At 52.2% G+C, this 23,318-nt stretch overlaps 6 protein-coding genes across 6 annotated transcripts; 3 read left to right on the top strand and 3 right to left on the bottom strand.

Moving 5' to 3' along the window:
• The first annotated feature begins 31 nt into the window (after nt 1-31).
• Nucleotides 32-1,148, top strand: LOC118507318 (ribose-5-phosphate isomerase). The gene is made up of 2 exons (XM_036045706.1): nt 32-543; nt 618-1,148. Exons 1-2 carry the CDS (start codon nt 118-120, stop codon nt 1,005-1,007), a joined length of 816 nt encoding a protein of 271 aa, XP_035901599.1. The 5' UTR covers nt 32-117; the 3' UTR covers nt 1,008-1,148.
• LOC118507329 (protein TEX261) lies at nt 1,005-2,149 on the bottom strand. The gene is made up of 3 exons (XM_036045718.1): nt 1,840-2,149; nt 1,331-1,744; nt 1,005-1,261 (listed from the first exon to the last, which is right to left on the bottom strand). The coding sequence occupies exons 1-3, from the start codon at nt 1,907-1,909 to the stop codon at nt 1,143-1,145; spliced, it is 603 nt and encodes a 200-aa protein (XP_035901611.1). The 5' UTR covers nt 1,910-2,149; the 3' UTR covers nt 1,005-1,142.
• LOC118507247 lies at nt 2,125-5,045 on the top strand. The gene is made up of 2 exons (XM_036045528.1): nt 2,125-2,275; nt 2,338-5,045. Exons 1-2 carry the CDS (start codon nt 2,250-2,252, stop codon nt 4,544-4,546), a joined length of 2,235 nt encoding a protein of 744 aa, XP_035901421.1. The 5' UTR covers nt 2,125-2,249; the 3' UTR covers nt 4,547-5,045.
• LOC118507325 (UPF0598 protein CG30010) lies at nt 4,544-5,699 on the bottom strand. The gene is made up of 3 exons (XM_036045714.1): nt 5,222-5,699; nt 4,958-5,162; nt 4,544-4,891 (listed from the first exon to the last, which is right to left on the bottom strand). The coding sequence occupies exons 1-3, from the start codon at nt 5,342-5,344 to the stop codon at nt 4,593-4,595; spliced, it is 627 nt and encodes a 208-aa protein (XP_035901607.1). The 5' UTR covers nt 5,345-5,699; the 3' UTR covers nt 4,544-4,592.
• A 243-nt stretch (nt 5,700-5,942) lies between these two features.
• LOC118507232 lies at nt 5,943-13,775 on the top strand. The gene is made up of 8 exons (XM_036045469.1): nt 5,943-6,173; nt 6,317-6,507; nt 6,602-8,046; nt 8,147-8,242; nt 8,319-8,505; nt 8,756-11,753; nt 11,831-12,929; nt 12,999-13,775. Exons 1-8 carry the CDS (start codon nt 6,134-6,136, stop codon nt 13,366-13,368), a joined length of 6,426 nt encoding a protein of 2,141 aa, XP_035901362.1. The 5' UTR covers nt 5,943-6,133; the 3' UTR covers nt 13,369-13,775.
• A 2,655-nt stretch (nt 13,776-16,430) lies between these two features.
• Nucleotides 16,431-20,868, bottom strand: LOC118507244 (transferrin-like). Its single transcript, XM_036045507.1, has 4 exons — nt 20,581-20,868; nt 18,584-19,096; nt 17,677-18,510; nt 16,431-17,601 (listed from the first exon to the last, which is right to left on the bottom strand). Exons 1-4 carry the CDS (start codon nt 20,654-20,656, stop codon nt 16,688-16,690), a joined length of 2,337 nt encoding a protein of 778 aa, XP_035901400.1. The 5' UTR covers nt 20,657-20,868; the 3' UTR covers nt 16,431-16,687.
• Nucleotides 20,869-23,318: the final 2,450 nt, after the last annotated feature.

Here is a 23,318-nt window from a genome sequence, read left to right as displayed (position 1 = left end):
ATTTCAGGTAATGGCACCGCTTTGCCATACCTGCCCAGTCGGCCGGCTGGAAAGGGGTTTGTCAAAAACCGGTACGATCGCCGTTTGATCGATAAGAAAAGCGGTGTCCTGTAGCACATGTGGCGACAGTTTTTACGTTCACTTTCACCAGGCGTAATCACACCACGACCGTGGAGCGCGAGCAATTACCCGTCCGGAGGTGCATTCTTTTCAACCCGCGTCACAATGTCCTTGGAAGAGGCGAAACGATGTGCTGCGTACAAGGCGGTCGACGAGTACGTGAAGGATAAGACCGTCGTCGGGGTCGGATCGGGTTCCACCGTGGTGTATGCGGTGCATCGTATAGCGGAGCGTGTGAAATCGGAAGGACTAAAGCTGGTTTGTGTTCCGACGAGTTTCCAGGCCCGGCAGCTCATCATCGAGCATGGGCTGACGTTGGGTGATTTGGAATGCAACCCCCGGCTGGATTGTGCGATCGATGGCGCGGACGAGGTTGATGCCAAGATGGTGCTTATCAAGGGTGGTGGTGGATGTCTGCTACAGGTACGTGCGTCTGTGTGTGTGTTTCCTTTTACAAGATGGTGTATTCTGTAATGAAACCGTTTCTTGTTTTGCAGGAAAAAATCGTAGCATCCTGTGCCGATCGGCTGGTGGTCATTGCCGATTACACAAAAGACTCGGTGAAGCTTGGCCAGCAGTACCGTAAAGGCATCCCGATCGAGGTCGCGCCGATGGCTTACGTGCCGATAAAGAACAAAGTGGAGACACGGTTCGGGGGCACCCTGAAGCTACGGATGGCGGTAGCAAAGGCGGGCCCCGTCGTCACGGACAACGGTAATTTCATTCTGGATTGGAGCTTCCCGGACGATAAAGAGCACGACTGGGATGCGGTGAATCGGGAGATAATGATGTTGCCGGGCGTTGTCGATACGGGACTGTTCGTCGGCATGGCAACGAAGGCCTACTTTGGCCAGAAGGATGGTACAGTGACGGAACGCAGCGCGTAGTTGACTGGTATTGGTTTTTTTTATTCCTATCTTTTTTGTTTGTCTTGGGATTGTTTTTTTTTACGACGGCATCATAATAAATAGAAATAATATACAAGTCGACGGTACGCGTCTACCGCTGCGAATCGAACCAACTTAAAATGCCTTCTTGTTGCGCTGCGGCAGCAGGCTCTCCTTCGCGTAGCTAAACAACGAAAGCAGTCCCATCTTTTTTCGGCTGGAGAAGTAATTCGTTACTAAATCGTCATTGTCGCCTGGGAAGTAAGGGGAAAAAAAGATTATCATTCTGCCGTTCCGTATTGAGCCAGACAACCCATTCCTACCGAGCAGATGCGTTCGTTCGTTGCTCGTCGGCAGCACATTGTCGTTGGCCGAAAGCGACACAAACAGTGCGAATGGGACGAGCCACAGGCAGAGCGTAAAGTACGCCAGCACTTCCGCAAACGAATGGTACTGCTGCTGAAAGTACACGAAGGCGAAGTAATGGTTCGCTATCAACAGCAGTACCGCGGTGATAAATGCCGGTGAAAGAAACCGCACGTAAGGGAAATCGGTCAGGATGAGCCCGTGCAGTATTTGTGCCCCGAGTCCGCAGAGCAGCATGGTCCAGGAGAAGCTTTCGGTAAAGATAAATATCACGTACAGTGAGGCCGTTACCGCCACCATCCAGCTGATGACTTTCTTCGCCATAACCGTGTATTCCTCGACCAGCTCGGCTAGGTAGTACAGGCCGGCGGCTGTTTGGACCAGGTGTGCAAAGGAGAAACAAAAAAGCGCGTCAGATGGCCACGTTCCAAGAATATGCCCGAGCGCCTTGACGCTATTTACGTACCTATCGAGACGGTTACGAAGCAAATCTGCACCAGCAGCGAAACGTAGCTCAGAAGCCCGAGGAAGGACATGATGGTGCGGGTTTGATTATGGTACACGAATCGATGCAGCGTAGGCGCACACGGAATCGGGGATGGTTTTGGGCGTTAAGTGTGTTCCTGCGCTATCACTACTTTCACGTCAGCATTTCGATCTTTTCAATCGCGCTATTATTCGACCAACGGTGATGATGCGTAATGAAATTAGGAATCTCTCTCCCTCTCTGCTGCCTGTCCGATGAGGTAAACAACAACACACAATCGCACACATTCATACTGACAGCCAAATGCCATCAAAACAATCCGGCAGTGACAGCACCCGGGGGATGTCAAAACAGTGCGGTGTAAACAGCCGAGCACGCAACCGGCATCGATGGAAGAGTACAAAAAATTGGTTTGGTAAGTTTGGATGCGTGCATCGAAAACAGAATACCGTTTTGAACATCTGCTACTCACCGTAGGTCCCGCCATAATCCACGGTCGGAGGGAAAACTGCTCGAGCAAGCATCGATCGATTTCGCCGACTACCACAATGACATCTTCAATCTGCACATCAACGAGATCGATCCGGTGCATCAGATCGAGGAAATACGTGCCCTGGTGGACGAATCTGCTCTCTTCCTGCCGACGGAAATGCCCACCGACCCCCGGACCGGCCAGAAGGTGCAGGAGCTGGAAATTGCGTGTAACAAATCGTTGCTCCTCTTCAACAAATTCCCCTCCGGTTCGGTGCTGACGCGCGACGAGCATCAGCACTGCCTCACGGTGCAGAACCGCATTAACATGCGCCTTCCCTTTACCACCGCAAAGGAGAAGAAAAACTACGCCCGCTACCTGGAGCTGATGGGCAAGCTTGCCCCGGAAAAGGAAATGTTCGACAGCTTTGTGAAGAATTACTTCAACACGAACTTACTGCGCCGCAAGCAAACGATCGAACCGGAGCTGAACTCGCTGGTGGTAAAGATTTGGCAGGAAAAGGTACGGGAACGGTTGGCACTCGAACGTGAGCTTGGTGGGCAGTACGTGCTGACGACGGTGGTTCCATTTTACGGGTGCGTAGAAAACGAAACCAACGTAACGTTTGAGCCGTCCACCGGGGTGGAAGTGCACGAAACCGGTACGGTAAGGAATCTGTTCACCGAAAACGTGTTACGCTGTGTAACGCTTAAGCGGAACGAGCGTGTGCTGGAGAATTTCACAGCGGAATGGTGTACGGTACGATGCAAGCGGGACGAACAGATGGTCAACATTCGTGCGGTTCTCCAGCAGCTCCCGGACGTTGCGTTTGTGATGCCGGCCGGTGCCTTTACGCTGCTGCTAAACTATGCCCAAAACACGCAGGAACACTGGACGATACCGTTCGAAATTAAGCTGATCGATGGGCGGAAGGTTTTAATCATGGACAGCAGGCACCCACCGAACAAACTCACCACGCACGCCAGGAAGGTGAAAGCGTACAAACTGCTGGTGAAAAGCTTTATGGCCTTCAAGGAAAGGAAACAGCTACCGGAGTCGGCTAAATGCCCCGTCAAAGATGGAGAAAAACCGGCGGACCAACCATTTAGACCGCTTGCATTCGATGAGTACATGAAGGAAATGGCACACAGAGAAGTTTCCTCCGCAAAGGAAAGGATCCGCGAAAGTAGGTTTTATCAGGCGTGGAAATTGAAGGAGCAGATCACCGATGAGCAGCACCATTTGCTGGTCGGCTTCCGGCAGGACTGTTACGAATCGTTCCGTAAGATGCGTGTCTTCATCAACATCTCCGTCAAGATCGAGTATCAGCCCGAGTTCGGTGCGGAGCAGATGACGCTGGCGGAGCTGCTGCAGGAATGGTGCCGTCAGCTGCTGCGGCCCAACTCAAAAACGATGCGTTTGCGCATCAACAGCACCACCTCGTCGATTATCTCCCATCGGTACCTCGAGCTGCGTGACATCGAGGAAGAGCTGCACCGGCTGTACAGCGTCAAACCGTGCAATCTGATCACCAACGTGTGGAAAATGTTGAAACTGATGGGAAATTTCCCTACCGGACACTATCTGCTGCAGCGCGACGGCAAAAGCACCCAGGGTCCGTCGGTGTACGGTCGCAAGGTGGTCGAAAAGCCGGGCCAAAGCTCACCCGGCACCGGCGTGTGCTTGAGCTGGTCCGATCTGCTAGGCCAAATCCAGTACGATTGTCCACCGCTGGAACAGTACGATTGGATCCCGATCGACCGGTTCGTAGTAACACAGCTCCATCGGGTAAACACACTATTCCCGTGCAGTTTCCCACACTGGACGTCCGTGCGGATGTTGAATACCCGCCAGAGCCAAATGAAGGCCAAGCCGGTGGAAGCGAAGCCGGTCGGTAAGAAGAAAGCAAGTCCACAGAAAGCAACGCCAACGGCCGTGAGCGTGAAAGTCCTCACGCAGGCACAGCTGATGCGACGGGAGAAGGTAAAGCTGCGGAAAAAGTTGGCCCGACAGCAGAAGCTAAAAGCGGAACAGATTCAACAGTCGCTCAATCAGTTTGCTCCCTATGCAGGGTCGGCCAAGCCCGGAGAGTCGATGGCGGGTGAAGCTGTTCCGCTGCAGGATACACTAATGGCGACAACGTGCGGTCCAGAGTCGGTCGATTACAATGCGTATGTGGAACAAGCCGCAATAAACCCGGACGCGAAAGAGTAGGGAAGATAATTTTATAAACCGGTTGTATCACATTTCGGTGTCGCTGTTAACAATCTCCTTGCGCTCGCTTCCCTATGTACGTCTCCTTCCACCAGTCCTGGTCGAGCTGGTAGTCTTTCTCCTTCCACCGAAAGCGTGTCGGCGGTCGATCTTCCCCGTTTTGGAATGTAAAGGAAGAGCTTAGCTCGATCGCAAGCTTGGAACGGATCAACCCAATCGACCCGTACCGTTCCGGGGCCGGATGGTACACCCGTCCAGTGTCCGGAAACATGCAGATACGATCCGGCTGCCACGGTACACTCATCTTGTCGCTGGCATGAGCGTACGCGATCCGATCCTCGTTATCTGAAAGCACGCGTACGATCATGTAGGATCTAAAAAGACGACTGAAACCTCCCACCCCATACGAACCATGTTGAATGATGTGTGTAAACACGATCGGCAAATCATCACAGCGAATAAAGTTTCTCTCCCGGCCGCAGACCGACAGAAACGGAAACTCGTCCTGATAACGATCCGTGTCGTTGAGCTTCAACCGTTTGAAGAAAAACTCCAGGAATTGTTTCTCCTTGAAGCAGGAGGTGAAATTTTTTATCCTCGCATCATCTAGAAAGAGCTAGCCAGGTATCGGGAGTTAATATTCGGATGAGACGCCGCGAAGCGATCCTAAACTACCATTCCTTCGTGGTCGATGTAGTAGAAATATTCACGTATTTTTGGCGCCGGTGATTGACCCTGTACATACGCTAGATGGCGAACGTTTCGGATCGAAGCTGATATTAATCTCCTTAGCAACATGCTTGTGCGCTTTTGCTCGTTTCGGCGTAGAACTGTTACAAAACAATACGAAACTGCTGTTTACCACTAAATGTGCAGAATAGTAGAAAAAAAAGTAATCAAAACAATAGACCGGATTCCCCCGGTAAGGAAAGTTTGGTGTTGGAATGTTGTGCAATACGTCGCTTGTGACATTCAATTGCAGGCGTTAAATGACTTTCAGAGCAGCAACATGAACAGTCGCGTTGTGCGAGATATTGAAATGGTTGTTGAAGGGTTTAGTAGTTCATTATCATTTTCCACAAGCTACTAAGCCAAATCCAGTACGATTGTCCAGCGCTGGGAGAGTATGATTGGGTAACAGAGTTTAGGAGAGTAAATCAATGATCATCATTTTCCAGAAGGTTAAAAATTTGCTTTTTCCATTTCATGAACGGCCAATAATGACCAAAAAAATGAATATAATTTTTTTTTTGTAATTTTCTACACAATCGATCGATTCTCAAACAATCGCTCAAATCGAAATGCGAAACAGCTCCAATATTGCGCGTTGGGCACAGGGAACGGACGACAGTTGAGCCGTTCCCGAAGGGATCGTAGAAACGTCAAACGTCGCCAAAGCGTTGTTGATGACAGCGGGCGTCAAAATAAGAGCTATGCCGGGTGCGAATAACCGCCAGTTTTGTTTCTGCTGAAGATTGCATTGTTTGCTAGGTTTCGCCGAAGCCGCACAATAGAGTCACGCTTGTTTCGTTAATTGTACGCCTTACCCGCTAACCGGTAGCGGCGACACGTGCTGCGTACGCCACAATGGCAAGCACGCTTAATCCTGCCACGTTGGAAAAGCTGCGTAAGTAGAGGGGTTGGTCCGCCGAAAAAGGAGACGCCTCTCCAGCGCCTCCCGGAAGTGAGTGCGGGAACAAGCGCGCTCACAGGGGGGGGATGGTGCATGAGTGTGTGCATGTGTTTTGATGATGCACTTTTTCCTTTCAGTGCACCCGATACAGGAAATACGCGTCCGCTCGCTGCACGACATCGAGAGCACGCTGAGACGAGCGTTGTGGGAGAATGTGGACATTGGCGTGAACGCATCCGCCCTGTTCAAGAACTTGATACGATGGTTCGGGCACGTTCCGTTGGTCATGGAGCTGACCGTGCTGGAGATTATGTCGCTCTTGCTCGAGGTATGGGCGCGATCGGCACATCTTCGCAAAGGAAGCAGAATAACACATTTCGCTCGTTTGTTTCTTCCTTTCTATTCCATCGTTCCAAAATCAGAGTAAATACGGGCTGGAAATAGTGACATTCTTCACGCCGATGCGAGTGATAAAGGAGCTGATGAAAATTCGCTACCTCATTGGGACGAACGCCAAGTGTGACGAGCTGGTGGAAAGTATCATCAAGCAGGTGGAACGCATCAAATCCGGTTCCATGATCCCCACCACTAGCACGAGCACCACCACCAGCACCACGTCCTCCAGCATGACCAGCATCGATCTGGACAGTGTGGCGAATAGCGTGGGCAGCCTAAAGTTGGACGCGACCGATCTCATCAACGATGAAGGCGAACCGGCGGCCGACAGAGGGAAAAGTAAAAGGAGCGCGGTAAACTCGTTCGCAGCTCGCTGGAAAGGTGACGACACGTTTTACACCGAATGCTGGGATGTGCAGGACTCGAATGTGGTCGGCGTGCTGGAGCGTCTGAACGACTCACTGTTCGATGAGACGAACGAGGAAAATTATCAGCGCGCTCTCAACTACATCGTGTCGTACACGAAAAACTACCCACCGGAATTCTTCCTGCAGCCGCCGTACATTGGCCTCTCCCTGCTGCGCTTGATACAGACCGGGCGGGTCGGTATACGCAAAGGGTACGGTATGCTGCTGTACCTGGTGGAATCGTTCCGAAAGCGCATACGCCAGCGGATGCTTACCGTCACGTACATTCCGGTGCAGGAGAAGCGCGCCCGCACCCAGATATCGCTCGGTGCGTTCGTGTACGAAATGTTTAAGCTGTGCATCGACCAGCTGAAGGAGGTGTCGAGCGACGTGGACAAGCTCGCGTCCAACATGATGCTGATAGTGCTGAGCCAAACGACCACATTCCTGATGACGGAGCATTTTTCCGATCAGCAAAAAATTCCCGCCCACCGGTTCGGCGAGCTGTGCGGCGATCTCGGCCATCTGGCCCGCTTTTATCGGCAAGAGTGGGAGCAGGACTCGAGGAAACTGTACACCCGCACCCGGTACCGCATTACGATGCAAATTTTGCTCGACTTTGTGCGGCTGTGGCAAAAGGAACCGGAGGCGGAGGATGAAGCCGATGAGGCGGCCGGTGCCGGTGGCAGGTCGGGCACGCTGCAGTACAAATTTGTCGACATCAAGCTTAGCTCGTCTGCGCACCGGAAAGCGTTGGCCAGTTCGGACCGAGTCTGGCGCGAAGAGTGTCTGATTGCGATGTACGACTATGCGCTGCGGTACTCGTGCACGGAGATGTACAATCAGCTGGGCACGCTGGTGGACAAATCCAGCGCACCACTGTTGAACGTGCTGATGGGCTTGCAGGGAAAGCTGATCCCGGCGGTGCAGCTTATCCGGGACACGAGCGTGAACGCGAAGCTTGGCGACGAACACGTGCTGATCATGGGATCGGAAGCGATCAAAACGCTGTGCCTTCATCGATCGATCGATCTGGTGCGCTGTGTTTTGAAAGCGGTTGGCAAGTAAGACGATCGGTGGCAAGCACTGAACCGGGAGGGAATGTGAGGAATGAACGCATTTTAATATCGTTCTTTGCTGCTGTTTTTTTTGTACGCATTTTAGCTGTTCCAGTTCCATCACGGAAGACGAACCTCTGTGGGACATAATTGAATCGATTACGGTGCGTTTGTTGGCAAACGAGGATGAAGAAATAAGGAGGTATGGAGCGTTTTTATGTTCGTTCTTTGCTCCATTACAGAGGAAGTAGTTATTTATTCATTATTTTCCATTACAGCGAGGTGTACGAGATCTGTGCGAACATGATGAAGGACTTTATTGGACAGCTGGATGATGGAGCTATCCTTACGCGACGCGGTCTGCTCTCCAGCTCGGCACCGAAATTGCGCGCCATGGGTATTCCACTTTCGCTGCAGATTCTCACCGAAATCACGTGCTTCGGGTATACCAGCCAGAACAGCAAGGTAAGGTTTCTCAATCATAAGGAGGCGGTATGTAGGAAATCAAAGGCATAAACGAAGGAAACAAGGATGTTTTAGATTACGATATCTTATATGTGGCCTTAGAGAAGATCAAGAGCAGCTTTAGAAGGGTATCGCACGATCTTTCGGCTTGTCTCTCCAGCTAGAGCGAAACGAGGTCCAGGAAGCTAAAATTGATAGGCCCAAAGCATGTTGGTTCACGTTAACTAATCCGTGCGTGCCATTTCCACAGATCCACCAGTGCGCCGAAACGATGCTACTGTTTCTGTGCAACTCAAAGGCATACCTGCGCGAGAAATGGGTGGACGTGCAGGAGATTCTTCTGCCGATTGCGCCACTCCTGCAGGCGGCTGCGGTCGGATTGAACGAAACGAAGCTTGGCCGGGTCGTGATCGGCATGTTCCATCCGGACTTTGGTCTACCGTGGCTCGATATACTGCAGGGCAATCTGCGGCTGCTGTTCCACATCCAGAGCGGCATCCGGGAGGAAGCACTGACGCGCGTACTCTTCCTGATCAGTTCGGTCGAGCGGAGCGAAGAGTTTGCGCCCCGCATTGAGCACATCAGCGATACCATACCGAACACGATCTGTCTGCTGCAGGTGCCGTACGGCATTCCGCGACCGCCGATACTCAACGTGTACGATGCGAGTGCGGTCAAGCCGCTGCTGGATGTGCTCGAGCAGGAAAACGGTGATCCGGCATTGCGACGCAGCGCCCTAGCGCAGCTCAACGTGATGGCGGACGATCCGGTGCTGTGCGAGCTGATACACAACACGTCCGGCTGGGTGCTGGTAATGCAGGCGCTCAGCAGATCGTTGCTGGTGGAACCGCAGCTAGACTATCCGGATGCAGCCATCCCGGCCGTGGGCATACTGACGAAGCTGTGCTTCACCATCAAGACGTTCCGCCGGTATCTCGGTTCCAACACGACGGCGTGTCAGCTGATTGTGCGGGCACTGCTTGCCCACCACCACATTCCGGTGTTCCGGATAGAGTGTTGCGCCCTGCTGTACTTGCTGCTGTTTGCCGATTGCTCTACCGGAACACTGCCGCTAGTGTCGCTGCCGTACGTGTGTGCCACGGCCTCCTATTCAATCCCCTTCATTTCGTCGTTCCACTGGCGCGAGAGCCCTTTCCGTGAAAGTTTGAGCAGCAACGAGCTGTTTAAGAGCATTGTAAGCGATGCAGCGCCGCCGCCGGGGGGTGACACGAGGGCGGGTGAAAACGGAGTACATTCACTCGTCAACGGGGGGGGGGATCAGTTGCCGCACGGCTTTCCCCTCAAGCAGTACGTGAACCGGTTCATCCGCTTCACCTTTGCCGAGGTCTGGTACGAGGAGGTTGAAAAGATGATTAAACCCAGCAGCACGAAACGCGCCAGCAACGCCGCATCCACGACCGATGACGACGAGTGTCCGCTCGACTATCCGGGGAACAAGACGGCGATGGGGTTCGATGCGAAGCTGCGCCTTACCAAGCGCGACATCCGCTGGCTGAAGATGGTGGACTTTCTTTCCATCTTTCGCAAAAGCTTACGGCGGCTCGGTTCCGCGAAAGCGCACGCGGACGTGTACGTTGGGCTGGCCACGCTCGAGACGAACTTGATCTTTCCGCTGAAGAACACCATCTGCCAGCAGGATGCGATCATTACCACGCTGAAGCGCTACCTGCACACGCCCCCGTTGACGGTGGCCGACCAGGAGATGCTGGTGGAGGTGTTGAACGTCGTCGGCATCATGCTGCACCTCGGGTTCGTCATGATACGCGACTGGCTGTACACGGTGCTGGCGATGGAGGACAACTTTTTCCTCACCCTGCTACGCTCGGACGAGTGCATCGAGCCGCTGTACCGGAAGAATGCGAACCTGCTCTGGGGATTGCTGCAGCTGTACAACGGCGCCAAGAGCCCTACCGACCAGGACCGGAAGGAGGGCAAGCGCGAGATTACGGAGCGCATGGCGAAACCAGTGGAACGGGCGACCAAGTGCGTAAATGGTTGGGATTTGCGTGTGTTCAACACCGCACTGGAGCAGCTGGACGTGATGCTGAAGAAGTGTGACGTTCCCCGTATTGTGTCGCTGCTGGAGGTGCTGGAAACGATGGCCGCCCTGCTGGACGATGTGCGCCGGATCGATATTGGTGAGGTGATCCCGAAGCTGTTGCTCTGCATCCGGCTCGTCGGATCGACGAGCTTTACCGGGTCCGCGATCGTACGATCGTGTCTGCTAGCGATCGCCCATCTGCTCGAACGTTCCGTGGACGAGGTGGCTGGGTTCGAGTGGAAGGCGAAACATTTAAAAACCGTATCTACGCAGTGTGGCAACAGCTGTTCGCTGGTGCGCTCGTTTGCCTGGAACATTCTGGCCAAAATCGCACGCACCTTGCCCGGTGCCGCTGCAATCGTGAAGGAGTGTGCCTACCTTCCCGGTGGCATACACGCGTGCTGCATCAGCACGATGCTGGATCGGATGGAGGCCTGCTTGGTGAAGGAATCGGCCGTCGGGCTGTTTGTGAATTTGTTGTCGCACATCAACGAGAAGGATGGTTCGTTGCATTCGTCCGTTCTGCCGGTGGATGGCGCGGCAGGCAGCCGACGTAGTGCCGCCACTGCGAACACGAACTCCACGACGAACGCCTCGGTGGACTTGATATTGGAGCTGTTGGCAAAGCAACAGTTCTTCGAGGAATCGGTCCGCTCGCTCGAAACCTACACCTGCATGGAGTTCCTGCTGGACGACGACAGCCGGCAGCAGGACTCGGTCATCTCGGCCGACATGGTGAAAGCGTTCGCCGTGCTGTACCGCTGTCTGCTCGAGCTGGATCCGTACGAGTTTGGGCAGCTGATCGGCGAGAAGGGTTGCGTCCAGTGGTTGCTGGAGTGCGTCGAACAGCAGGCAATGCTGCCGAACCGGGCCGTCTGCCTGATGGTGGCGGAAGTTTGCCTGCTGCTGCTGCGCTGCATGGACGAACCGACCCGCGAACCGCTGTGCATGCTGCTTGGTGGCCACCAGAACTTCTTCGAAAGCATTATCTACATGCTGAACCCGTGGCTGTACGGGAAGCTTACGCAGCCCGTGATGGAGCAGACGCTGTGCTGCATTATGCGGTTCCTGTGCGCGCTGGTAGTGACCCCGAACGGGAAGCAGCAGATCCATCTGGAGTTTGAGCATCAGGATGTGAAGCCGATCGCGAAGATGATCGAGAATGGCATTCTGCACAAATCGAAAGGTAAGTGCGGCCGATCCTTACACATCTACCGCTTGTGTGAAGGTGCATTAAACGAACGTTTCCCTTCACCGTTGCAGGATTTCAAATTATGTGCTTAAAATTTCTGAGCCTAATGTTGCACACGTCGGACGCGGTCGCATCACCCACGGCCGAATATCCCTCCTTCCTGATCCAGTTCGAAACGATGGACATGCACGCGGAAGGGCCCGAAATGCTAAAGTCCTCGCAAATGTTTCCAGACGAAGAGTACTCCGAGGTGGAGGACGACACGGAAAACACGAACCCGAACCGGCCGCTGACAGCAGCGGACACCGAGGAGAAACGGTTGAAGCGAGCGGACGACGGACCGAAGGACGGTACGATGCGCAGTGGGTCGGCGTTAATATTTAAGGCGCTGTTGGGACGCTTCGAATCGACGTGCAACCGCCAGCAGCTGGAAACGGGAGCGATCACCACCACCAACTACAAGCGAACCGTGTACTCGACGCTGCAAACCATGCTACACTTCTCGGGCGAAGCTTGCCGGGTCGCACGGGAGCACAATCTGCTCGGCACCATTCTCGATTGGTTCGATGCGATTCACGAAGGGCTGGTAGGACGGCTAACGTACCCGGAGTTTTTGCGCAAGCATGGCGACGTGAAGAAGCTTGCCGTCATTGCGGAGCTGAAGGAGTTGGCCTGCCTGCTGGGCACCTGGTTCAGTGTGCCGGGTGAGCCGCTGCTGTTGCGCATGGACCAGATTGACCGGGTGTGCCAAACCGTGCTGCAGTATTGGCCCTGGTTTAGCAATCACAGCGCGCTGCATATGGATTTCCTGCAGGTGTTGGCGTTCCTGACGGAGAGCCACATCATCGTGTGCAAAGCGCTCGCAGCAACGTTCCCCGGCTACCCGCACAGCATCATGAAGCTGCTGATTGTGACGGCCACGGCGGAGACGGCCAAGGTGAAGGGGCCGAAGTACGATCTGCAGCTGTTGCGCGTGTCGCTGCGGGTGTTGAAGAATTGCTGCTGCTGTCACAAGGGGCGGAGCCTGATCGGCAAGCTGAATGTGTTCGACAACATTAGCAAGCTGCATCCGAGCGTTACCAAGCTGCAGAAACCGTGGATCGAGGTGACGCACATGTGGCTCGAGTTCTGGGAGGTGTACACGCGCTACGTGGACGTGAGCGAAGTGCGGTAAGTGGTGTCTTTGCACTCCGAGCTTTAAGTGGACCATTAAACTATTTCCTGTTTTTTTTATTGCAGGCATTTGACGGTGCTGGGAGCGCTGACACGCAAATCCGACCTAGAGATACGCCTGCTTGCGATGGCGATCGTGCGCAATCTCACCTTTGTCCTGGCGAACCGGCCCGCACTGCTGGCCTCGTCCGACTACATGTTCATCCTGTGGAACGCTCTGCAGCGCACGTCCTGCCGGGGGGAGGTGCTGATGGCGGCCGTAACGGTGTGGAAAATGATTGCCAACAATCAGCGCGGCAAGGCAGCGATCAAGAGCAGCCCGCTGGTACGGTTGATCGAGGGTCAGGTGAAACACTACTCCATGACGCCGGAAGGGAACGATCAGAACGAGCTCTGGAACGTGCTGATGACGGTGTACCATATATTGAAGGCGTAAGTTGAAGAAAGCGAATCGTACGAGTGAGAAAGCCATAGCACAAAGCAACTTACGAGTGAGCAGCTGCCAGCAGCACCACCACAAAGCGTGTGCGTGTGACAAAAAGTGTCTTCTTTTTACAACAAAAAAAAAAGCGTACAATCTATAGGAGGAATTGCATGTTTTGAATTCGGAAAACAAACGTACGCGGGGGGGGGGGGCGGTCGAGTTTTGAGTGCAACCGTACAGTTGCGCACCGGAAAAGGGTTTCATTTGAGCTGTTGTTGGGAGGCAATAAGTTTAACGTATCGATGTTTACTTCATTGGAGGATTGGATGGCCGTGAATGGATGTGAATGAGTTCACGAACTATTATGAGTGGAATAAAAGGAGGAAGAAGCGGAACTATATTTTACATGAAATCATGAATATTCGAAGCCGGCGGTGACTGAGTGTTCCATGCCCTTCCGAAATTTACTGGCCATCGAGGAGGGTGACTGGACCATTAGCGAGCTCAAAAATCGAGATCTACTATCAATCTCCGTACTTGAAGCAGCAACACCCGAGAAGAAAGAGCGAGGATGGGGTAGAGGATTCCGCCGAAATAATTTGCATAACCCACAGGGAAGACTCTTTGGCAAGGATGCTGTCCCCGTATACGTTGAAGAACAGTGGTGGAGTCACTTGGTGGCCGAACTGCCTATTGTACAGCAAACTAGTCACGGCAGACTTCGGTGGGCTGATCATGTCATGAGAACGGCACCCCTTTCCAAAGCCTTTGACCGAACCTGGCGTCATGCCATCCTTACACAACTTTCTCGTTGGGGCTTTGGTGGACTTTTAACCAAGTTCATTGATAGCTTCCTTACGGACAGGACATTTAGAGTACAAATAGGAACCGAACTATCCAACACCTACACACAAGAGAATGGTGTTCCGCAAGGGGCCATTCTCTCTCCAACCCTTTTCCTCATCAGTATGGAATCCCTTTTTTGCTCCCTTCCCACAGAAATCCAAGCATTCCTCTATGCAGACGATATTATCCTGGCCTCTTCATCTCATACTGCTTGCGAATCTCGTAAACTCCTGCAAACAGGGGTTGACAAGGTACGACAGTGGTCGAGATGGACTGGCTACAAAATATCACACACAAAGTCCAAGATCCTCCATATCTGCAGTCAACGACGATCAATAACCTTTAATAGGACACCAATACCCAACACAAAGATAGCGTCGACATACTCGGCGTAACCTTCGACAGTAGGCTTTCTTTTCTTCCACATTCCAACAGGGTCAAGAAGGAAGCAAACAACTGGCTAAACTTGTTCCGGATGCTTGGAACCGGCAAAGCTCGGGCCTCCCGCTCAACCCTGAACCGCATCATCAACGGCTGGCTCCTACCCAAACTACTCTACGGCATCGAGATTGTTTCCCGCGAGCGAGCAACCTTCGAGAAGAGAGTAGCACCCGTCTACCATACAGCCATCCGCTACGCCACTGGTGCTTTTGTCACCAGCCCGATTGTTTCCCTCCTCTGCGAAAGCGGTTTTCTTCCATTTCAGCTCATCATCACCAACAGACGCGTGGCAGCTGCAGCTCGGATCCTTGAGAAAGGTATCGACGCAACTGGCCTCATTACCAGAGCTTACTCCGACCTGCAACAACTCACCAACCACCAGCTTCCTCCGATCATCCCATCCAGCCGCCGGAGAACACGTCCCTGGTACCATAGCACTCCTGCCATAGACTGGGAACTGAAACAAATTCTCCGGGGAACCGGAAAAAGCAGCCACATCGCCAATACCACCTTTACGCACCCGATCCGGACCAAATACCAGCACCATCACCACATCTACACAGACGACTCCGTCAATCGGGAGTCAGCCGGCTGTGGGATCCATTCCAGCCTCGAAAATTGCGCCATCAAGCTCCCTAACCACACCTCTATCCTTTCAGCCGAAGCAATAGCCATCCGTCTTGCCGCCGGTGAAGGACTTCGGACTGACATTCCGAACGTCACGGAACGGTTCCTCAAAACGTCAGCACGGTTCCTCAAAAGACCCACACATTCAGCTCCTAGATGACATCCTTCCATCTTCTGAAATAGTCCTCTGTTGGATTCCGGGTCATTCCGAAATGTCACAGCTCTCTTTCGCGCCGTGACGCCATCCGCTTCACTAACGCAATAGTCGCTCAACACTGGAACACCACCTGGCACAACCTAGACCTCTCCATCAAGCACAACACCGCACCCTGGGACGATCCCGATTCCAGCCACATCCAACGAATCCTTTTCCGGCTTCGCATTGGTCACACCCGGCTGACCCACTCCTACCTGCTCGAAAGATCCAGTCCTCCACTTTGCAGCTTCTGTGGCGTCGACATTACCGTCCACCACCTCCTTACCGATTGCCATGGATACACTACACACCGAACCACCTGCCAACTAGATACCGACCTAGCCATCATACTGTCTCCCGACAAGCAACAGCAGAACCGCCTCATCCGATTTTTACACATCAGCAACCTGTACCGAGCACTATAAAGTTATAGCATAATAGTTTCCATATTACAAAAAGAATAATAGTTAAGCAATAGTTAAGCCATCGTTTTTACCACACATATGTAACAATAGACAGGAAAGAGGCGAATGAAGTCTCAAAGACCCAAAGCGTTTATAAATAATCGAAAAAAAAAATGAGAACGGCGCCGGACGATCTGGTCTCAATTGCAGGAGGCACTTGATTGGAATCGAGTGAAGACGTTAATGTGTTCACCAGAAAAGTCGAAAGACAACCGATTGGGATTCGATTCAACGGACTTCTGAAGTAAGTAAGCCCCTTTTCAGCAAGTAAGCGAACTTAGCGATTGGATGTACACGATGTAGAGAGGTCGTCTGGGTCGTCTTCGAATCGGGATCAAACAACGAAGGTCATCAGGCTCTACCGGATGTCCTGTGGCAGACATCCGGTAGAGCCCGGGGAAAAATTGGCCTCCGAAACTCTCACATACAGGCGAGTATCATAAACTCGCTCCAAAATACTGAAAGGGGAAGTAGCAGGTAGTGAGAACACCTTCCCCATGTTGATTCCAGTTTTTCTCTTTATTAGTATTTTGGTGTCGTTGTGACTACTACACTAATGAACTTTGCGTTGCGGGGTTGAGTCCCGGGGCGCCACGCCTCCGGTTACGTTACACGTTGTATCGCCATAATGGAATGCCGTGAACAGTGTGCGCTTGTTTTTCGAAAAGAACGATACAAATGTGTTAAGTTGCGCGACCGGAACGAAACACTGCATAGTCGGGCGGCGAGCACGTTGCTAGTACCTAGATGGAAGTGATTACAATCTCCACGCGATGATGCCGGCGAGCAGGATGGTCAGCAGAAAGTTGACCGTAAGGATGGCGGCCCGACCACCCGTACCGCCCGGTGCGATCGTGGTCGATGGTGCCGCATTCTGGCAGTCCTCAATGTTTTCGAACAGCCGGATGTAGTTTTTCACCGACGTACCCAGCTCGTTGTGCTGCGGCGACACCAGCCCGAGCGCCGAGTCCTCGAACAGCAGGTTGCGCTGGCCGGCGAAAATGTTGTACATCCGGAAGTCGGGATCGTTCTGCAGGTACACATCGAGCGAGCTGAGCAGGTGCACGATGTTGTCCGACTTTTCCCACGCACGGCGCACCACGACCTCACCGTCCACGATCGTGGTCAGGAAGCATTCCTCGTCGACGTTGAAACCGGTGTAGGCGGCCAGCGAACTGTTGCGGCACAGTACGCGATAGTCGCTCTCGTTCATCGCAAGGAATTGGGCGTGTTCGGCCAGATTTTGCGCTTCCACGATTGCCACCTCGCCCGCTTCCTGTAGGCAGCGCAGTGCACCGCGCGTTCCGTAGTAACGGTTCGCGTCCGAGGCAGCGCACAGCAAGTTCCGGTCGACAGTGACACCGACATTGTCGTCAATTCGGAGCGCGGGATCAACTCCATCGACCGGTGCATCCTCGACGGCATCGTCGATCGGTTCGTCCGTGCTGAGACCGTCGTCATCAGTGCCAAGCTCGCGCGGTGTGGGCTTATCCCCGTAGCGACACAAAGCGCAAAGGTTTTCCGAATTTTCTCCTGACGGGTCGTGCATGTCATCCCGGGATCCTGGAGCGCACGACTCCGAGAAGAACTCGCTCATCAGATGGCCGTAGTCACACTCGTTACGATCGAAAATTCCACGCGATCGTCCAACGTTCACGAAGGCAATGGAAGCTTTGGAAAGAGACACAAGGTGGTAAAGTAAAGACACAAGGGTCCCAGCGTCGCTCCCACAGGAAGCTCACTCACCAATTCCTCCAAACTCCGGGAAGCAAGCCTTCGCGTTGCGCAACTTCTCGAACCGATCGTGTCCCTTGCCCTCGTGCACCAGCACCACCACGGACGAGTACTTCTCCTTCTCCGTCTCCTGGTACAGTGCCGCGGCCAGGTTCGACTGACGCGCCAGATAGCCGTAGTTGGAATCGATACCGGCAAAATCGGCCCGGTCGGCCGAAATTTCCCGCAAACAGCTGATGCGGCTCGTCGTGGGCTGGTTGCACTGGAGCACCGGATACACTCCGGTAGTGATGCCCGCCTTCGACAGTACGTCACACTTGTCCTGCTCCTCCAGCGACGTCGTGCACCAGCGTGCCGTCGATTGGCAGAAATCGAACACGGCCGGTATCGCGGCATTCGGGCCGAACGAAAGGTAGTACGCGCTCGGGGACTGAATCGACGCGGTGGCAGCAATCTTGTCCGTGTTGTGTCGCGTCAGGATGTCGATAATGGCCGTCTCCCAAGGTGCGCCCGAGGTGAGCGAATTGCGCAGCCACACATCTAGCCGGGCCGCAATCTGGACCGCTTTCGCCGACGACGCCATTATCGTTCCCCATGGTCGTACGATCCACGGGCAGGCGGGTCCGGTGACCGGTTGCAGTGTGCCATCCTTGCAGAGGTACGAGAAATCGTTCGCGATCGAGCTTCGTTCCATGAAGAAGTTCTGGATTTCGAGCACGGATGCGTAAACCACGTCGCCGTTGCGTTCCAGACACTGGAGCGCCGACTGATGCCCGTTGTCGAAGCCATCGTACGAGCAGGAGGAAGCGTTCGGGCAGAGCGCGCAGAGATTCGAGTATTTTTCTTCTGCAAATGGCCAACCAGGGGGAAAGCGTTAGGCACGCAAAGAAACAACGGGACAGACAGTAAATACACTCACTTAAATCGGAATCCTCCTTCGGTATCTGCGACCACACACCGGGCCGGCAGGACTCGCCGAAAAAGTTGGACGCAGCAGCCGCCTCAATCTCGGTCACGGTGCGGAAGCCTTCGCAGGAGACCGGTGCAACGAGCCGCTCAAAGTCTTTCAGCACTCGCTCCGTCCAGCGGTGCGTACGGCTGTAATGAAATCCCGGATGGCAGTAGCGCAGTCCGCGCAACCCATCCACTCCTCCGCGGTGGGTACTGCGCACCACAACGGCCGCCTGGAAGTCGATCGATTCACGCGTACGTTCGGCACTGCGCAGCTCCTTCAGGACGTTGAGCCCTTCCCAGCTGAGGGTGGCGGTAAGTAGCACACTTTCCGCACTGAACACACCAAAGTCGGCCGTTCCGTTGCGAATGCGCTGGGCACACTCGACACTGTCCTGGACGTGGACGCACACCACCTCGGACGCTCCGCGCTGCAGTTGCTCACATTCGGCGGTGTAGCGTGCGGTGGCACAGACGCGCTCTGTACCGAGTGGAAGAATAGAACCGAAATTGGGGGAAGGGGTTTAGAAGTCAGTTTCAAAATGCTATTTCAATGCGCGACACTTAATCTACGTGACGCGTATCTTATCTTGCAGCGGAGAGGGTGTGTTGTATAACTTCAACCTTAGAGGTACCTTCTCGAGGGACAATCTACTGCAACGCTGTGCAGTTGATTGATGCTGAATGGACTTTTTATTTTTAACCATTCACCGCAAAAAAAAAGCCGCGTTTTGGGTCGGCGGACCGGATCGAGTTTAAGCTGGACGATATTGATCGTGCCAGCCGTGTCGTATCGACACACTGTACAGGGCTTGCACAGTGTTTGCCCAGCTTATCATCGATAGCGTGAAGCGACCCCTATGCTGATAAGAAACAAGCGTTTGCCGCAGTGAATGATATTGGGGACTATTTTCGGTTGTTGCGTTACATGAAGGATCCCTACCGGATACAGCTATGGCAAGGATGGAATACTTCATGCTGCGTTGAATATTCTACCCATCTGTTCTAGCTTCGTGTTGCACGACAGTAAGTTTAAACGGGGGACGCGGTTACGAAATTCAAATCATAAGTCCGGAAGTTGTAAAGATAAAGGCCTCCTCCCGAATCCGTCACTCGATTGGGGAATAGTTTAGGTGTAACCTTCATGCTTCATAACCTACTTTAAGCCAATGAGATCATATTCCCCTGGACAAAAAAAATGATTCACGATTCCCCGAACTCTCCCGGGGTTGAGTCTAGAGTCTTATTCATATGCGCAAGCTCCACGCCAGATAAAATGGCCGTGTTGAACTAGCTTGTAAAACGTGGGCCCCTTCTTTTTTAATGATGAGTTTTAGTACAACATGCGAGTGCAGCTTGGCAGGGACGCTTCCAGCTCATCCAGCACAAATTACTGCGGCCCAAATAAATGTGCTCAGCGCAGATAGCAAGATAATGGGTTAATGGGGCGTGTGGTAGATCTTCACACTTCCCCGGAGTGGAAAGCATCTTCAAAAGCGTGGTTGTGACCTTCGGGCGGTGTAGAATAAATCATTGTAGCCTTAAAACGCACCCGTACGGTAAGATAGGCAGGCAGACCCGGGAATGGGTATAAAAGTGAGCCATTTGATAAGCTCTCTAGAAGTTAGATGGATTTGATAGAGCTGTGCGGTTTTTGGAGTGGGTTTGCTTTCCAAGAGATCTTATCACGCGATTCGGTTCTCTATTCGATTGGCAAATTTTGAGTGTTTTCTGATGAGGAACTCTGTGGAACTTTTGAAATACGCTTTTCTAGACGCCTGTCTTGTGTGTGATAACCTTCGTGGAACATGACACACTTTGGGCTAATACTAACAATCACAACACTAAGCTAGGAAACCCCCGGACAGTGCAGGATTAGCGATGTGTTGTCTGGTCTGGTACTGTGCTCGTCACTGTTACCTTCACTGTGAATCACATGACACACGCCCAACCCGGCCTACCTACCTTGCTGCTGACCACTGGCAAAGCCACCGTAAGCTACCAGGGCCAATAATACTGTAAAGCTGCACACCTGAACCATGGTGGGCAATTTGATGATCCTTTTTTTTCGGAACGGATTATTAACTACACTTCACACACACACACACACTTCGCGGGACTGGACTTTACATCCAGCGCATAAGCACCGGAATCGTTCGGAGGCGCACAGACACGGCAAAACACGCGAAACCGCCGCAAGTTATCCGTTGAAACTGAACCCTTGAACCGGCGCGCCCAGGCTTGCAGGTTAAAAATGTACGCTATCATCGCTAAAAAACATACACGATACGCCCAAAGTAATCACACACACACACACACACACACACATACACACACACACACACACACACAGAGGGGCGATAGCTCGAGCAAGCTTGCTGATAAGATAAATGTTCGCATAAAATCGCTTCAGATAGGCAGCCCGATTATTCCACGTTAGACGAGCGATATTGCCGGATTGTACAGGTTGTGGGAGCCTTGTTTGGGCACAGGTTGTGGTGCACCGATTGCCTGGATTGGTGATTCAGATACACCGATCGGATGGAGGGAACGGGTTGTTTGTAAGAAAATTACCGAGAAATCTGATTCTAAATAGACATTCCGCTGCGTGCTGCTGTTGACTTGGGCAGGAAGTTGTGGGGCGAGTCGAATGTCTGGCTGCATTACTCATTCAATGGTGCAAATGAGTACTCTTCCGGCACCGCAAAGCACATCGAATTTTGATATGCTGCCCTCTCGTTCGCCTGCAGTTATCAATGCACCAATCGCATTTGCACTGGGACAATATTTGTCCATCAATTACTCCATTTTGAAACTGGTTGTTTACTATTTGCGTAGAGACTGGGTGTTGGTTTAGTATAGAGCTTACAGAGTTATTACTAAGTCAATCGTGTGTCTCTCATGTTTTATTGAATCAATCGTTTAATGGAGTGAAGTATGTATACTTAAGTTCTCCGATTAAGAACTGACGTTTGCCTCAAACTGATATGTGATGCTTATTAAGCTCTATTTGTTTTAAGGAGGTTCCTTGCCATCATCAACCAGCATTGAATGATCTTGGAGATCTCCCTAGTAATCTTCTAGAGGCTAGAGGCGTCGGTCTTCAAACGGCAGGACCAAGGTTCAAAAATCCTATCCGGACCTACCGCCTCCCCGTACGCCAGGGCTTGACTACCTTATTATGGGTAAAATCAAGTCACAGAGAGTCAGAAATGGCAGGCCGAGATCTTCCCAGGTTGTAGTGTCAAAAAAGAAGAAGAAGAAGAAAAAGAAGACTTTATGATTTGTTGATCAGTCCTTACTATGAAAGAACAGCCCGGATGGGATTTGATCCCCAATCCGTACCGTGCGAAGGCCGGCGCCGCTATAGCCTCGGCTAACGGATCGCGTCTCTAGTAATATTCTCTAGAATTACTTATCCCCTTTGTATCAATGAGCAATCGGAGTAAGAAGATGTATAAAGAATCCGCATTAATAGCTTGGGTTCCATTCCAACATACCATGTCAGGCGAAGGAGTTTAAATTTAGAGGATGGAAGGGGCCGTCTGAATCCTTATCTCTCCGAGAGGAAACCATCGGGGACTATCTGTTACAAGCCAATTTATAAAAAGGCATTCACCGTGGATATAATTGTTTTGAGGATCCCTTCCATACCATTGGACACAAGGAGTACTCAAGACTATCAGTCTTAGTCTATATTTGCTTGGGGTAAACGGGACTACCGATTACGAAAACTGTTTTAGGACCCTCCAATATGAATCATTACCCAACACATTTTTGCTTCTTTACGCTCGAAAGAACTGGACAGATAGGCTGTAGTATAAGATAGAGTGTCTTGAATTTATGCCAGCTTTTATTTTTAGAACATGATTCGTCACACTAAATAATTAATCTTCTATTTGCATTACAAACGCTAGTGAGCATGATTTGCCGTTGACTACTGGCTAGTTTATCTGTGAGCATTGTGTACTTACAGTAGCAGTCGGGACTATGGAATTGCACGTTCCAGTGTAGTTATTAGCATGGAACGGGTTTATCATATCTTACATTTATACCGCAGGGAAGCATGATGGTAATACTGTGACAAGCTTTTGGTCTCAAAAAAAAATAAATCAAGTCGTTAATTTGAGTAGATGATTCTCTCTTTAGCCTGTAACCGTAATAGTAATTCCGCATTTAAAATCATTTGATCCTAGTAGACTGATTTTCCTTTTTCATCGTCACACTATTTTACCTGAAAGAGTTTAGTAAATCAAGAATTTAAATTTTCCATAAAAAAGTCTCATCACCCCTGACAACCGACCGACCACGTGTTCGGCTGTGATGTTCGGCTGTCATCGCGTCGTTTGTTTTGCGCGCGATCTTTCAAGCAGGCCGGCGCGTGGAAGCAAGAACCGGTCGACCTGTTCCCCGTGTTTACTAAACAATCCACATGCCACGGACGGGGTCTTCAACGCTACCGGACCGTGTATGCGCCTGCGCGTCATTTTCCCGCGCTCGGAAAAATACGTTCCATTGATGACGAGGCGGACGAACGGCCGCGTTGGACTGACCTGGCACACGCTGCCTGATGTTTGAGGCGCGCACGCACACTCTTACATGTGACCGGTGTGTGTGTGTGTGCTTTTTTTCTAAATTGTCTTCTGCAGGCGCAAGACAACCGAGCGCTACGCGTACCAAGCGTACAGCACTGTCAGTAGCCT

This window comes from Anopheles stephensi, chromosome 2, assembly GCF_013141755.1.
Source record: "Anopheles stephensi strain Indian chromosome 2, UCI_ANSTEP_V1.0, whole genome shotgun sequence".
Taxonomy (NCBI): Eukaryota; Metazoa; Arthropoda; class Insecta; order Diptera; family Culicidae; genus Anopheles; species Anopheles stephensi.
The sequence above is the reverse complement of the archived record's forward strand: the minus strand, read 5'-3'. Positions and strand labels throughout refer to the sequence as shown.